This window comes from Lichenostomus cassidix, chromosome Z (assembly GCF_008360975.1).
Source record: "Lichenostomus cassidix isolate B80296 chromosome Z, HeHo_3.0, whole genome shotgun sequence".
NCBI lineage: Eukaryota > Metazoa > Chordata > Aves > Passeriformes > Meliphagidae > Lichenostomus > Lichenostomus cassidix.
Genome location: NC_139511.1, coordinates 66203322 through 66216474, shown reverse-complemented (window position 1 = coordinate 66216474; position 13153 = coordinate 66203322). Strand labels below are relative to the sequence as shown.

Here is a 13153-nt window from a genome sequence, read left to right as displayed (position 1 = left end):
CAGCCTTGGGGAAGAGAGCCATGGACCAGCAGCACAGCACAGCAGCCAGATGCTGCCTTTCCCAGCCTCTGGATCTGTTTGCAGATGGTCTCAGCTTACTCCCAGCTGAGACATGGGAAGGGTGTGTAATGAAGGCATGGGTATTGTTGGATCAGTGTTGGTGCCCATAAGTCTAGGGAGGGCTAGAACAGGGTGTAGAATAGCAGTCAGGAGTCAGGAATCATCCCGCTACCAGCATGAGACACAAGCATGTGGAACCTGGTCCCCTTGGAATTGCCCTCTCCCAGTCACCTGCACCGGGGGAGGCAGAGAACTCCAGGGGTGTTGGATGCTGCATCCACCACAGGTTTTTTCAGAGGTGCAGAAGACCTCAGGGATGATGCTGCCCATGTTCCAGAATCCAGGAAGTTTCAATCATCAAATGGTTCTTAATACCAGGTCTCCTGCTCCATGCTCCGCATGCTCTCTGCTCAGGAAAGATGACATCCCCACCTCTCCACTGCTGCTCCCTGCTGTCCACTGCTGTCCCTGCTGTCCACATCCACTGCACTGAGGCTGGCAGATCTGGAGTCAGATAGAACCTGCCCAATGCAGGGCACAAGGACTGGTGGGGCTAGAATGCCAGGCTGGGATGTGGGGTTCCCCCCAAGCAGTACCCTGAGAACAAGAACAGTGCAGTGGGGCTGAGAAGAGATTCCCTCTCCCCTAGTCTGGAGAGGACTTGCTGTAACCAGGCTGGTCAAGCATCCCCACTATCCAGGCCCCTCTGCTCTCATCTTCAACACTAATCCCAAACCTGGATGAAATCTGCTCCTAGGAGGGCTCAGGGTCTGTTTCACTCTAAATCAACCCCTTGTAAAGCTGTCTATTCCTGAAGGGGAAAGCACAGCCCTTTACCAGTGGTACTCCCTTCCAGGAAGGTGTAGGGGAGCTGAGTGACCCTCTCCACCAAGCTGATGTGGGGCAGCTGGGGATGCTGAAGGGGGGCAGGAGAGAGATTGCCAGTAGGGAGAGGAGGGCATTAGAAGCTCTAATTAAGCAAATATCGTGCCTTCAGAGGTGCTGCATTAGAGCTCCTAATGCCCTCCTCTGCCTACCGGCATCCTCCCTCCTGCCCCGCTTCAAACCCCCCGTGAGCCCCCAGCCCTGCTGCAGCCCAGTGGTGTGCACCCAGGTGATATATCAAGTCTGGGGACTAGAAGAGCATAAAGCCCAGGTTTTGCTTTGCACTGGGTAAACAGGGTTGCACATAGCCAGTAGCCATCGTGCCCCTGCTGCACCATAGTGTGGGTAGGACAGCCTGCCTGCAGCACTGACCAGCAGTCAGTTAAAGCAGATGCAGGTAGCCTGAGACTAGGACACTGGTGTGGGGAAGACCCCGCACAGATGGGGGCAGGTGAGACCTTTGCTCATCCTTGGACGCAGTCCCATCCCTGTAATCCTTGAGGTTTTTTCTAAGAAGGCGGTTCAACCCAGGGGGCCAAAGGAGATGCAGGGAAAGCTTTTATTGGTATCTTCCAGCACACGTCAGCCCAGTTAAAAAAAATCTTCGTTTCTCGGAGAGCTTTTTAACGCGGCTCGGGCAGCAATTGGTACAGGGACAGCAAACCAGGCTGCATCTGCTCAGCCCCACTCACAAGCTCCCTGCTTCCTCTGAGAGTGAGTGAGTGTGTGTGTCTCTGTGTCTCTGTGTGTGTGTGTGTGTGTGTGTGTGTGTGTGCGCGCGCTAGACACAGGCATCCGCTCCCAGCATCTCGCTGCCTCCTGCATCCTCCGGCAGCAAGTGCACGGCTCTGGCTTCCCGGGTACCACCCTTGCCGCTCCATCCCCTGACAGGGATTTGCACGCGGGGCACGGCATGCGGTGAGCATCCGGGGGAGGAGAGGGGCTCGTGGCCAGAGGCAGCGGCGATGGACACCGTGTGGACTGCTGTCTAGGGCTCGTGTTCCAGACCGACCCGGATCCTGGTAAGTGTTTTATTTGCCATTGTTGGTGCTTTGCTGGGTGCGTGGCATGGGCTGTCCACACTTCGTGTCACCCTTGGGTGGGTTTCCCCTCCGTCCCCGGAGTCCTCGTGCCAGGAAGGGTGACCAGAGCTCCTGGGATGGGATGCCTGGGAGTGGGATGAGGATGGGGTGAAAAGGATCTGCCCAGGCATCAGGGTCTTCCCCAGTGGGTACTGGGGAGAGGGACTGGGGAGGGAGAGGAGAAGGAGAAGTGTGGAGCTGGGCAGAGCTGTGTCTGCTGCAGAGGAAGGGACTCTGCTGTCACGGCATTTTCATCCCCCTCTGGGAGATGAAAGCGTGCGACACACCTATAAAATCTGCCATAGCGCGGCAGGACGGGCAACCTGATCCGGCAGGGAGAGCAGCCATAGGCTTGGTGTCCCCAGGACGGGGACACAGCACAGCTGGGGCTCCTGCTACCCCCCACAGATATACCCACTGGGCTCCCAGAGCCCTGCAGAGGGTGGGAGGGTATCATCAGCCACGGACCTCCCTACCCCATGGCAAATTGATCACCTCGCAGCAGCAGTCCCAGCAGTGCCACAGTTCCAGCATGTGCTGTCTGCCTGGGAGAGGGGAGAAGGGGAGGCTGCCAGACCCCTATGGCCATCTGCAGCCAGCTCAAGGAGGTGGAATGCAATGTCCCCTAAGCAGAGCCTGCTGCCTTTGCAGCCTGGCCCCCCCTTACCCCAGGAAGGCAGCAACTATCAGGGTGTGAAAGGCTGTGCCAAAGCCATGCCAGAGCCATGGCAGCCCCTCCCAGCCCTGCTCCATGCCCTTCAGACCAAGCCCTGGGACCAGGCAGCCGCGGGCTCTGAGGTCCCAGGGTTGTCCTCCCTGTTTGTACCCCACCCCTCTGCCCCCAGGGTCCCCCATGCTCCCAGTGAGACACAGCACTGTGGGGCAAAAGACACAGCAGCCTGTGTGAGGGTAGGGAGGAGGCCTGGTCCCCTGGCAGCCTGTGGGGATCAGGCACATCCTTCCCCACGATCGGGGAGCATGCTCCTGGCACACAAGGGGGTTCTGCTCCAGGCGCACCCCGACGCATCTCCTTGAAGGTGAGTGCCATGGACCCTGTTCACGGGTGCACCAGCCCAAGCACCTGCTGACCCTTCATTTGCTGGCAGGGTCTTTCACCAAGGACACACTGTGGGGTGGTAATGTCAGTCCTACGGACCCTGTGGCTCTGCACCCCCATCTCCCCAGGCCATCACTGCACACCACAACAGCTCACCCCGCACCCACGGCGCCCGAAAAGCACCCATCCTGCCACCCCAGCTGCCACAGACCCCACCCCACTCCCACAGCTGCTGCAACATCCCTGCACCCAAAGCCAGCACCCACGCTGTGCCCACAGCCTCTGCAACACCCTCCATGGGCTGTAACACCTGCCCTGCACTGCCAACCATGCCGTAGCATATCCACCCCAAAACACATCCACCCCTCGCACCTCATCCACCCCGTAACACATCCAGTCCTAACAAACACACCCCCCCTGTGCTGCTCCCCGATGCATCCATCCTGCGCTCCCAGCCACCACACCGCCCCCGCTGCGCCGTGCTACGCCCACCTGTGTGTCACCTGCCGCCCCGCACCCACCGCTAACCTGGCATCCCGTAACCCCGGCACAAGCCACGTGTGCTCTGCCTCGGGAGAGAGATTTTGCAGCCATGCAGGGGCCACTGGCTGTGCTTGCATCTCCGGATGCTCTGCCCTTTTTCCTTCTCCTGGGGTGCCTCCATACTAGCCACCAGCTCTGTCCCCACTCCCACCTAACACAGGCTTAATCCCCACTCCAGCTGCACCAAGCCTTGCGTCCACATCTCAGTTTCCCCCACATCAAGGGGAGCATGAGGCTGGGAAAGATGCGTCCATGGGTGCTAAGACGATGAAGTGCTTTCTGGCTCAGTGTTTTGCTGCAGGAATGAAGCAGCAAGGAGCAAATATAAAAGAGAAGAGTGAGGGGAACGGGTGTTGCCCAAGGATCAGGGCAGGGGTGCAGGGGGCTGGGGGCAAGGGAATGGAAGGGATTGGGAAGGTGCCCACCACCCACTGTGACAGCCCCCGGTGCTGGCAGAGCTTGGTGGAGCTGGGTGTTTGCAGGCAGCTCCTGCCTGAGCCCAGATTTAGCTCCTCTGTGGGGGCGACCTAAAAATAGCCCCACGGTGCAGCCTGGCAGCAAGGTCGAGGCCCCCGTACCTTGGAGGTCATGGTGAGACAGGTGGTGGTTCTGTTTGCCTTGGGGGAGTGGACACAAATAGCACTGGAGACACCTTCCCCCAAGGACATGTGGGGACGCAGGGGCTGCTCAGATGTCTGGGCTGCTATGAGGCAAGACTGCCCCTGGTCCTCCCTCCTTAGGAGAAGGGGGACTCTCCAAATCTAGCAGGACCCCAGGTCAGGCCAGGTCCTATGTGAGGGTGAAATCCTACCCTGCAAAGCCAGGCAGGACAAGCAGGGCACAGGGCACAGGTAAAAAAGGGTCTAGAGAGTGCAGACCCTCTTTTGGGGTATCTGGGGAGCAATGGGATCTGTGGAAAGGCAATGGAGTCTGGAGACTGAGTTCAGGGTGAAACTGTTCAGCTCTGGATGTGCAGTCAGAGTCCAGCTGTGCAGCACTAGCAGGGGCAGGGAGGCCAGCAGAGCTGAGAACAGACAGGTCATGATAGGAGTGACACTGTCCAGGCTCCAGGCACAAAGCAGCAGTGGCAAAAGGCACTCAGGGTAGGCTTTGGACAGGAAATGAAACAGAGATGTGGGCTGGGATTTTCCAGCAGCAGCACAGTGCAGGTGGATGACTATGACATGAACACACAGGGGAACCAGATTTGCGGGGGGAATACAGCAGGTCAACTCACCAGCCACCATTCCACTGCCCAGTGCACTGCAAGGTGGCTGGGGTTGGGGCACCTAGAGCTCAGCAGCACTGTGGGGAAAAGCTGTCAGCAGGCTGGGATCAGGAACACCAGTGTGGGTTCCTGGGAGACTGGCATGATGTGGGCCACACCCCTCTTTTCACTCTTCTCTATGAGCCTAGCTCCTCTGGATGCTCTCCTCCCTGCTTCTACCCCAAGCCCTGAGCAGGAGTAGGCCTGGATCTGGCCAACACTCGGTGGTACAGAGACCTGCAAAGGCAGATCTTGGGGGGATTTCCCTGTGACATCTCCGACTCTCTCACTCGCAGGCAAAGCTGCAATGCTGCCCAGCAGCAGAGCTGATCCTGACCACGGCAGACGTGATCCTGAGCCAGCTTATCCAGGCAGAGGGTGGTGGCACAGCGAGGAGGTAGAAACACCCAGGTGTTTTCCTTCCCACTGGCACAGCCGCAGAGATGCTGTTGCTGTGGCTTGGACACGTGCCTCCAGCTCTGCCCTGCTCCCACCTTTGCAAAGCCCCGGGAGCTGAAGAATGCCGGGCACCAGCTCCAAGCCAGGCACTGCGGCCAACAGGTGCAAATACCCCAGCCCACACACGCACACGCTGCTGGGACCCCCACACGCAGGACGGGGCCCACACGTGTTGCATACCCAGCTCAGCGCGTGGGAATCTGCAGGCAGATGGTCCCGCGGTGGTGGGGAGAGGCTGGGAAATCACATGCGTGTGCACGCAGTGGTGTTTGCCGCCTGCCAGCACGCTCTGCTCCGCTCCGCTCGGCCCTGCTGCTGCGGGGTACCTGTAATTACCCTGACCAGGCTCCCTGCCACAGCAGTGCCCGCGGTGTCGAGTCCTCCCGCAGACTGTGAGATCCTGGCGTGTGCACGCATGCTGTTAATTATCCCGCTACCTGGGGACTTCCCTGCTGAGGCTGGCGGGGCGGGAGATTCCTGCTCGGATCTCCCTGCTTTGCCTCCTGGCTCCTGGGCACCAGCTGCAAGTGCCTCTTTACTGCAGCATAGACTTAGAGAATGATTAAGGCTGGAAAAGACCTCTAAGATCAAGTCCAACCATTAACCCAGTGCTACCAAGGCCACCACTAAACTACATCCCTAAGTGCCATATCTATCAACTTTTCCAGGAATGGTGATTCAACCTGGGCAGCATCTTCCATAATGCAACCCCAGCAGGGCACAAGGGAAGCGCTTAGACCCGTGGGGGGTGATGCTGTGCCCCACTACGCTGGAGACCAAATCCTGCTTCTCCCCAGCTTCAGCTCACAGCCAGTGAGAGAGAGTCCAACCTGTTATTGCTGCTGCTGCTGCTGGCCTCCCCATTTTACCCTAAGATGGTCTTCTCTTGGTACTGAAGCCAAACATCTTTCTTGGGACCCATGTGCCCCAGTCCCATACACTGCTCCCCTTCCCTCTTGCACCCTCACAGCCCTCTAACAGCTGGCCCAGCTGCCCCACATGGGTCTTTGCAGGATGCAGGATGCCCAATGATCACCTCAGCAGCAAACACACATGCATGTGAATGCAAGAGAGGCAGGTGAGTGAAGAGAAATTTAAGGAAGGTGAGGGGTCAGCACCAGACCTGCTATGACCTAGTCCTGGGCAGAGCTGCCAGGAGGATATCTTTCACCCTTGAATGGCCACAGAGGCTGTCTTCAAGGCAGAAAATAGATGCACGCAAGGAGGAGGGTTACAGCTGGTCCCAGTCCCTCTGGGATTTACTGATCTGACACAGGAAAGGCCTGTATGTGCTTCTTGTTAAGCTGGAGCCTATAGAGCAAGGGTGGGGGAGGCACCCCCAAATCATCTCCCTGCCTTCCATCCCACACCCTCACCAACACTCAGGCCCTCCATCCCAACACTCAGACCCTCCATGGCCAGGGATCCATCTCCCCATAGCCACCATCATAACTCCAGCACCAGGTTGTCACAAAGACCCCATTTCTCCCTGCCCTGAGCTGCTCCTCATGCAGCTGGGGGAAAACCACCGGGACACCCTTTTGGTGTCAGGGACATAGTACCTTCCTTCCCACCACAGAGCCATGGGGGTGCTGATGTCCAGGAGGCAGACGGTGGAGAGGGTGCAGAAGGTCAGCTTGGCCGTGTCAGCCTTCAAGGATGGGCTGCGGGAGCAGCCATCGACACGGCGTCGGGCAGAGGCGGGGAGCACACGCCAGGGGACGCTGGAGCAGGAGGTGCAGGAGGGAGGGGAAGAGCCATCGGCAGGACCTTCCCAGGCAGAGGAGAGCAGTGCCAGCAAGGCAGCTTGGGAGCGGCTGCGGGATGGCCGGGGAGTGGAGCCAGAGGAGTTTGACCGAGCCAACAGGTTCACGCCACCTGCCTTCATCCGGCCCAAGAGGGAGCTGCACGATGATGAGCCCCCGGATATCAGCCTGGAGCAGAGGGAGGAGGTGAGTGGATGGAACCACAGAGATGGGGACAGGGCTGGAAGTGCACAGGGGAGAGCCCAGGGCTGTACAAGCACCTGAATGCCTGCCAGGTGACAATCTCGCAAGGCGCAGCAAAGCCCTGTGGATGTGGCTCAGTGGGGCCGAGTGCCAGTGGCCAGGCTGGGCAGGTGGAGGTGCCACACGGGGAGGGGCATGCAAGTGTTCAGATGTGCCCTGGGGAGACGCTGGGGTGTCTTGAAAAGGAGAATTCACTGCTGAGCACAGACAGCTCTAGGTCTGGGGAGGAGAGGACAATTTAACCTACAGTTTGTCAGCCTACAGTCAATCAGCCTGCAACTCAATCCATCTCTCTATACCTGCAGCCTTTACAGTCCTGCCCATCTACAATCCACCCATGCTCTCAATCCTATGGCTTACCCACCCACACCCACAACCTTACCCATCCACCCACCCAACAAGCCTACACCCCAGCCCACGTACACCCTTATATAGACCCACACAAATGTAGAATATCCTGAGCTGGAAGGGACCCACATGAATCATCAAAGTCCAACTCCTGGCTGTGCACAGGACACCCCAAGAATCACACCCTGTGCCTGAGAGTATTGTCCAGGCTTGGTGCTGTGACCACTGCCCTGGAGAACCTGTTCCAGTGTCCAACCATGCTCTAAAGCTGTATCACCCAGGGCAGGCAGATAGTATGCCCAGGTTAGTATCTCTTTGGAAGTGGAAATGGAAATGTGTGGAAAACCTTACAGCTTATCCATTCACACTTAAAACCCCAAAGACCAGCCAGTCTACAACCCTACAGTCCAACCACCCACACCTACCATGTTGCACTCCAGAGAACCTCCAGCCCCACTGCCCCACCAGCCATACAGCCAGACCCATCCACTCACCATTCACCCCCACAAACACACTCTCCCTCCTCTAACTCGACCAGCCATGTCTCTTCTAACGACTTCTTCCCTATGCCAGCCCCACGCATTCCCATCTTCCCATCCTCTCTGCTCCTCAATATCCACCCCCACCTGCAAAGCACCACCCAGCTCGAGAAGCCAAGCCCCTGCCCACACTGCTCTGCTGAGCATCAGCCCATCCATCCCCAGATCCTGAATGACGAGATGTGTGAGATCTGCGAGGTGTGGACAGCCGAGAGCCTCTTTCCCTGCCGCATCTGCCACCGGGTGTACCACGATGGCTGCCTGCGCCGCATGGGTTACCTGCAGAAGGACAGTGCCGTGGAGGTGACAGAGACAGCACACACCGAGACAGGCTGGAGCTGCTATTACTGCGTGAGTGCCTGGAGTAGGGGACACCAGGCTGTTTCTGGGTGGTGGGTGGTCTCCAGGGAATTGTGCCCCACATGGATATGAGCAGGGTCTCACCTCACTGCCTGGTCCAGGACCATGGCAGACCTGCTGCTCTCCAGTTCCCACTGCCCACCTTGGCCTGACAGGGTCACCAAATGCTGGAGATAATGGCCCTTTGCCACCTCCCCACCCCTGCAGCCAGCTCCCCCAGACCTTGGTGGGGCATGTGACACCATGGGGACATCAGATGCTATGGCAGAGCTGGAATGGCCAAAGCCCAGGGGCATGGAGGCATCCCACTCCAGCACCCCTGGGTGACACAGCACAACAAGCCTCTCTGGGTGCCCATACCGACACGCTTTCAAGGGATTCCAGTGCTGCCATACAGAAATGTACTCCCTCCACCCCATGCCATTACCCCATGGCTCCTCTCTGCCCCCCACCCTAGGACAACCTCAATCTGCTGCTGACAGAGGAAGAGATGTACAGCCTGATGGAGACCCTGAAGAACTGCAAGATCATTCCAGGTGTGTACCCTCCATGCAGTGGGTCCTAGGTGGCTGCAGGAAGCAGCTGGGGAGGTGGGTCCCCCCTTCTTCCTGGGCACAGCACAGCCAATCTGTCCCCTGCAGAGAGCTGCCTGACCCTGGATGACTTCCTGCACTACAAACACCAAGTGCACAAGCAGCAGTTTGAGCGGACCATGCCTGAGGCGCAGGAGGAGCAGGCAGCCCTGCAGTTCAATGCCCTGGATCCTGACAAGAAGGGGCACATCGAGTGGCAGGACTTCCTCTCCCACGAGTCCATCCAGCTGCTGCAGAAAATACGGCCACAGGTATGGTTGTGGCATCTGGGGCTTGATCCCATGGCTGGCACACATGGTCGTCGCACCCAGGGCTGGCTACCATGGCCAGCACCCATAGCAGTGGCACCTGGGGCCAGTACCCACAGCCACAGCACCCCAGATCTGTGCCTGTGACCAGCACCATGGTCATGGCAGCCAAAGCTGGCTCCTACAGCTGATGCCCATGGCTGTGGCACCTGGAGCTTACTCCCATGGCCAGCACTCCTGGCCATGGCGCTCAGGGTGAAGACCCCCACAGCTCTGGGCACATGAGCAGGAAGGTTCCCACGGGAAGAGTGCTCCACCTTCGCTTCTCTGACCCCCTAGAATGCCCTTCTGCGACTGCTGACACCCAAGGAGCGGGAACGGGCACGGGCAGCCTTCCTGGCTCTGGACCAGGACAATGATGGCTTCATTGGGGAGAGTGAGTGCCGCCAGGCCCGGCACACCTGGTTCCGCAAGCACCAAAAGGAGATGCTGTCCTGCAATGTCAGGTAAGGGGATGCACACCCTGGTGCAGGGGTGATATCCTATCTGAGACTCCCACCACAGCCCAAACACCTACCAGAGGGGCTCAGCACACAAATGGCTGCTCCCCCTTCCTGCCACCTGCCCCTACGTGGCCCCTGAGCCCTGTACACCCTGTTCTCCCACTATCACCATTTGGGGTGCAAGGAGAGGGGATGAAGAGCATCCTCCTCCCTGCCACAGCATCAGCCATGTGGGGCCCATATCGGAGGGCAGCCCCGCCAGCAGCAGGAACGGCAAGAGCCCAGAGAAGATCCTGCCAGCCACAAAGCAGGAGGAGACCAGGTGAGGCAGGGATGGTTAGTGGGATGGTAGACACCCTCATTTTGGGGGTACGCCCTGGAGGAGCAACATTGCCTGGGTGTCTGACATGCCCACATCTGCCCACAGGAGCATTGACTGGCTCGGATTCCTGCGGGACAACGTCGTCTACATCCTGGCCGCACGCCCCAACAGCGCAGCCCTGCACCTGCAGCCCCCCGCCTAGACCCGGCCGCGCCTCCAGGGCGCAGCGCCACGCCCGCCATGGTGACCTGCCCTGCCTCCCTCCCCCGCGGGCACAGCCGGGCGCCCATTGGCTGGTGGGGAAGCCGCCATGCTGCCCTCTGCCCCGCCCCTCCTTGGATTGGCTGGGAAGAGGATGGGTGCCGGTCTCTGATTGGTGTGGGGAAGCAGGGCGGGGCAGGGTGTGTCCCTATTGCCCCCCGGCACCTTGCAGGGACCACGGTGGGGAAGGGTCCCTTGCCCAGGGTCACCATGGGGCACAAGGGGCAGGGAACATGCTGCCCCCGTGATCCCAAATGCCACAGCACCCCATCACCCACCAGGGACCTGAGCCCAGGACCTGTAGGCAGAGCAGGGACTGCCCCAGGTAGCTGTGGAGTGACAGCAGAACCCAGAGCATCCATGTGCCCCCAGCCTCCTACAGCGCCGTGGGGCAGCATGGCTGAGCCTCGTGTGCCATGGGCAGCACCCACAGGTCTGCAGCAAGCAGAGTCTCAGCTGACCAGCATGCTGTATCCTTGGGGAATGTGACTGACCCCTCTTGGGGTCATTGACATCCCTGCCCTGCTCCAGCAGGGGCTGGAGCCCAGTAGGTCCATCCTTGCATGCACAGCCTGTGGCTGTGTCTGGGAGACCATTCCCTGGCATGGCTCAACCCTTCCCTGCTAGCAACCATGCCAACATGTGATGGTGTGGGAAGGAGCACTGGGAACAGAAAGCATCAGAGGGGCGGAAGGGCAAGGTCAGATGTAAGGCAACACTCATGCATCTGACCTTGCTGGCAGCACTCCCCTGCATCCCTCCTCCCCTCCTGTACGCCCAGTTCCAAGCAATGTTCTTCACCTGCTCGCCATTCCAGTCCCACACCAACCCCATTTAGTTCTGCTCTCTACCCACCATATCAAGTGGGCAACCTCACCTCACTGAGAGCAATAGTGCTTGTGGTGAGGAGGAGGAGACAGAGCCCAGAGCCCCCCCCAGGTGTCAGCTACAGAGATGAGGAATTCACTGGGCTGAGTTGGTGCTTGGCAGCCCTAAAGTAGATAGATGCCCTCAGCCCATAGATGAAGGAGCAGGGAGCCCAGAAACCTTGCCCCAGACATGCCAGGGGTTGGGATGCCCAGGTCCCATGGCAGCCCCAGCAGCTGCTCTCTGCCTCTCCAATCCCTTCCCCGCAGTGCCCTCAGCTTCTCCCTGCCTGGGGTGCACCCTGGCTCAGCCAGGGCGCCCCAGGGCATGCATAGACCAGGGGTGCACCTGCAACAACCTGGTCACTCCCTCCTCTCCATCCCCAATGCCCTGGGGGCATCAGCCCAGTCCCCTTCCCCCAGCCAGGGCATAGTTCCCCTCTCCAGGGTCTCTCCCACTGCAAGACCAGGAGGCGCACCAGTGCCACGACATCTTCCTCTACCACCCTGGCACACCAGGCCAATGGGGATATTTTGGATGCCAGGTCCGAGATGTGGCCAGAGCGCCAATGGGGATATTTCGGATGCCAGGTCCGAGATGTGGCCAGAGCCATGGCGAGGAGGCGGCCGTGGGTGCGTGGGTTGCAACTCCCTATCTGTACTGAGATACATCCATTAAACAGCTGTGTCCAGCTAGCCTCTGTCTGGTTGTACTTACAGGGATTTTGGCTTCTCTGCAGGCATTTCTGGGGATCCAAAGCTGCCTGTTTTTTTTTAAATCCTACCCCAGCCTCAGGTCACTGTCCCATCAGGCAGGCTTGGCCTCCTGTCCCCAGAGTGTCCCACAACAGTGGTGGCAGCAGACAGGAAGTGCACCCAGGACGTGGCAACCTCCGGGTGCCCCATGTCTCCCCAGGAAAGCAGAGAGTAAAGAGAGTGCCTGGCTGATCCTGAAACCACCACAAACACTGCAGTGGAAGGAATACCCCTCCACTGGGATGAGTATGCTCCCTGCCTCTAGAGGCACTGAATGCTGAGAGAAGAGCACTGAGCACTAGAGTCAGCTGGATGCTGGGAACAGGCTGTCTGCAGCAGTGTTGGGAAATCCAAAATAACCCCACAGAGACACCAAGGTTCCCCAGGAGAGTGGTCCCCATGGCTGGAATGCTCCAGCTAATCACATCCATAGAGCTCGCAGGGAAAGCTGCAGCTATTGCTGGCAGCACATGGTCTGTGGGAACCAGGCTGCCAGAAAAGGGGGCTCACCAGCCTGGAGGGGTTTTCCTTGCTCAGTGCCTACGCTGCAGCTGGGAGGGGCATGGGATTTGGAAAGAGGATCTGGGAGAGAATTAGGTGGGGGGAAGCTGCCCTGGCAGCATCTGTGCAGTCTGTGGGGACACAGAACTTGCTGCTAAAATCTTGTCTTGGACATTTGAGCTCACTCCCACGGTCACAGTGGGACACCCTTGCATCCAGAAAAAGCTTGACTTGGACGTTTGAGCCCACTCCCACGGTCACAGTGGGATACCATTGCACACAAACCACAGCAGTGGTGTCCAGCTCAGTCACAGAGAAAATCCAGCAAGCATTTCAGGCTCTGAGAGCAAGATTAGCCATAAAATTAGCTGTGTCACCTGAAAGAGGCACTCTGCACCTTGGGGAAGAGGATGGACATCTGCAGGAAGGGGGAGCTGACGCTGGCTTTGTGCCTGATGATGGGATGTCATGGATTGGTGACGATCCAGGCTTTG

At 58.8% G+C, this 13153-nt stretch overlaps 1 protein-coding gene across 4 annotated transcripts; it reads left to right on the top strand.

The window, feature by feature from the left end:
• Positions 1-1531: 1531 nt before the first annotated feature.
• Positions 1532-12098, top strand: PHF24 (PHD finger protein 24). Of its 4 annotated transcripts, none has more exons than XM_085041842.1 (9): positions 1532-1659; positions 1837-1967; positions 6933-7305; positions 8415-8600; positions 9067-9145; positions 9251-9453; positions 9790-9956; positions 10174-10275; positions 10381-12098. In XM_085041842.1, the coding sequence occupies exons 3-9, from the start codon at positions 6937-6939 to the stop codon at positions 10475-10477; spliced, it is 1203 nt and encodes a 400-aa protein (XP_084897968.1). In that variant the 5' UTR covers positions 1532-1659; positions 1837-1967; positions 6933-6936; the 3' UTR covers positions 10478-12098. The 4 variants fall into 4 exon arrangements, with proteins under 4 accessions (XP_084897968.1, XP_084897969.1, XP_084897967.1 ...); XM_085041843.1 differs by having other exon boundaries at positions 1566-1663; XM_085041841.1 differs by having other exon boundaries at positions 1572-1967.
• The last annotated feature ends 1055 nt before the right edge of the window (positions 12099-13153 follow it).

What these genes read in the sequence shown, in the direction of transcription:
- PHF24 (XM_085041842.1), top strand. Translation starts at nt 6,937, where the DNA reads ATGGGGGTGCTGATGTCCAGGAGGCAGACGGTGGAGAGGGTGCAGAAG. An exon ending in GCTGGAGCTGCTATTACTGC is followed by an intron (nt 8,601 to 9,066) that starts GTGAGTGCCTGG and finishes CCCCCACCCTAG; the next exon opens with GACAACCTCAATCTGCTGCT. An exon ending in ACAAAGCAGGAGGAGACCAG is followed by an intron (nt 10,276 to 10,380) that starts GTGAGGCAGGGA and finishes ATCTGCCCACAG; the next exon opens with GAGCATTGACTGGCTCGGAT.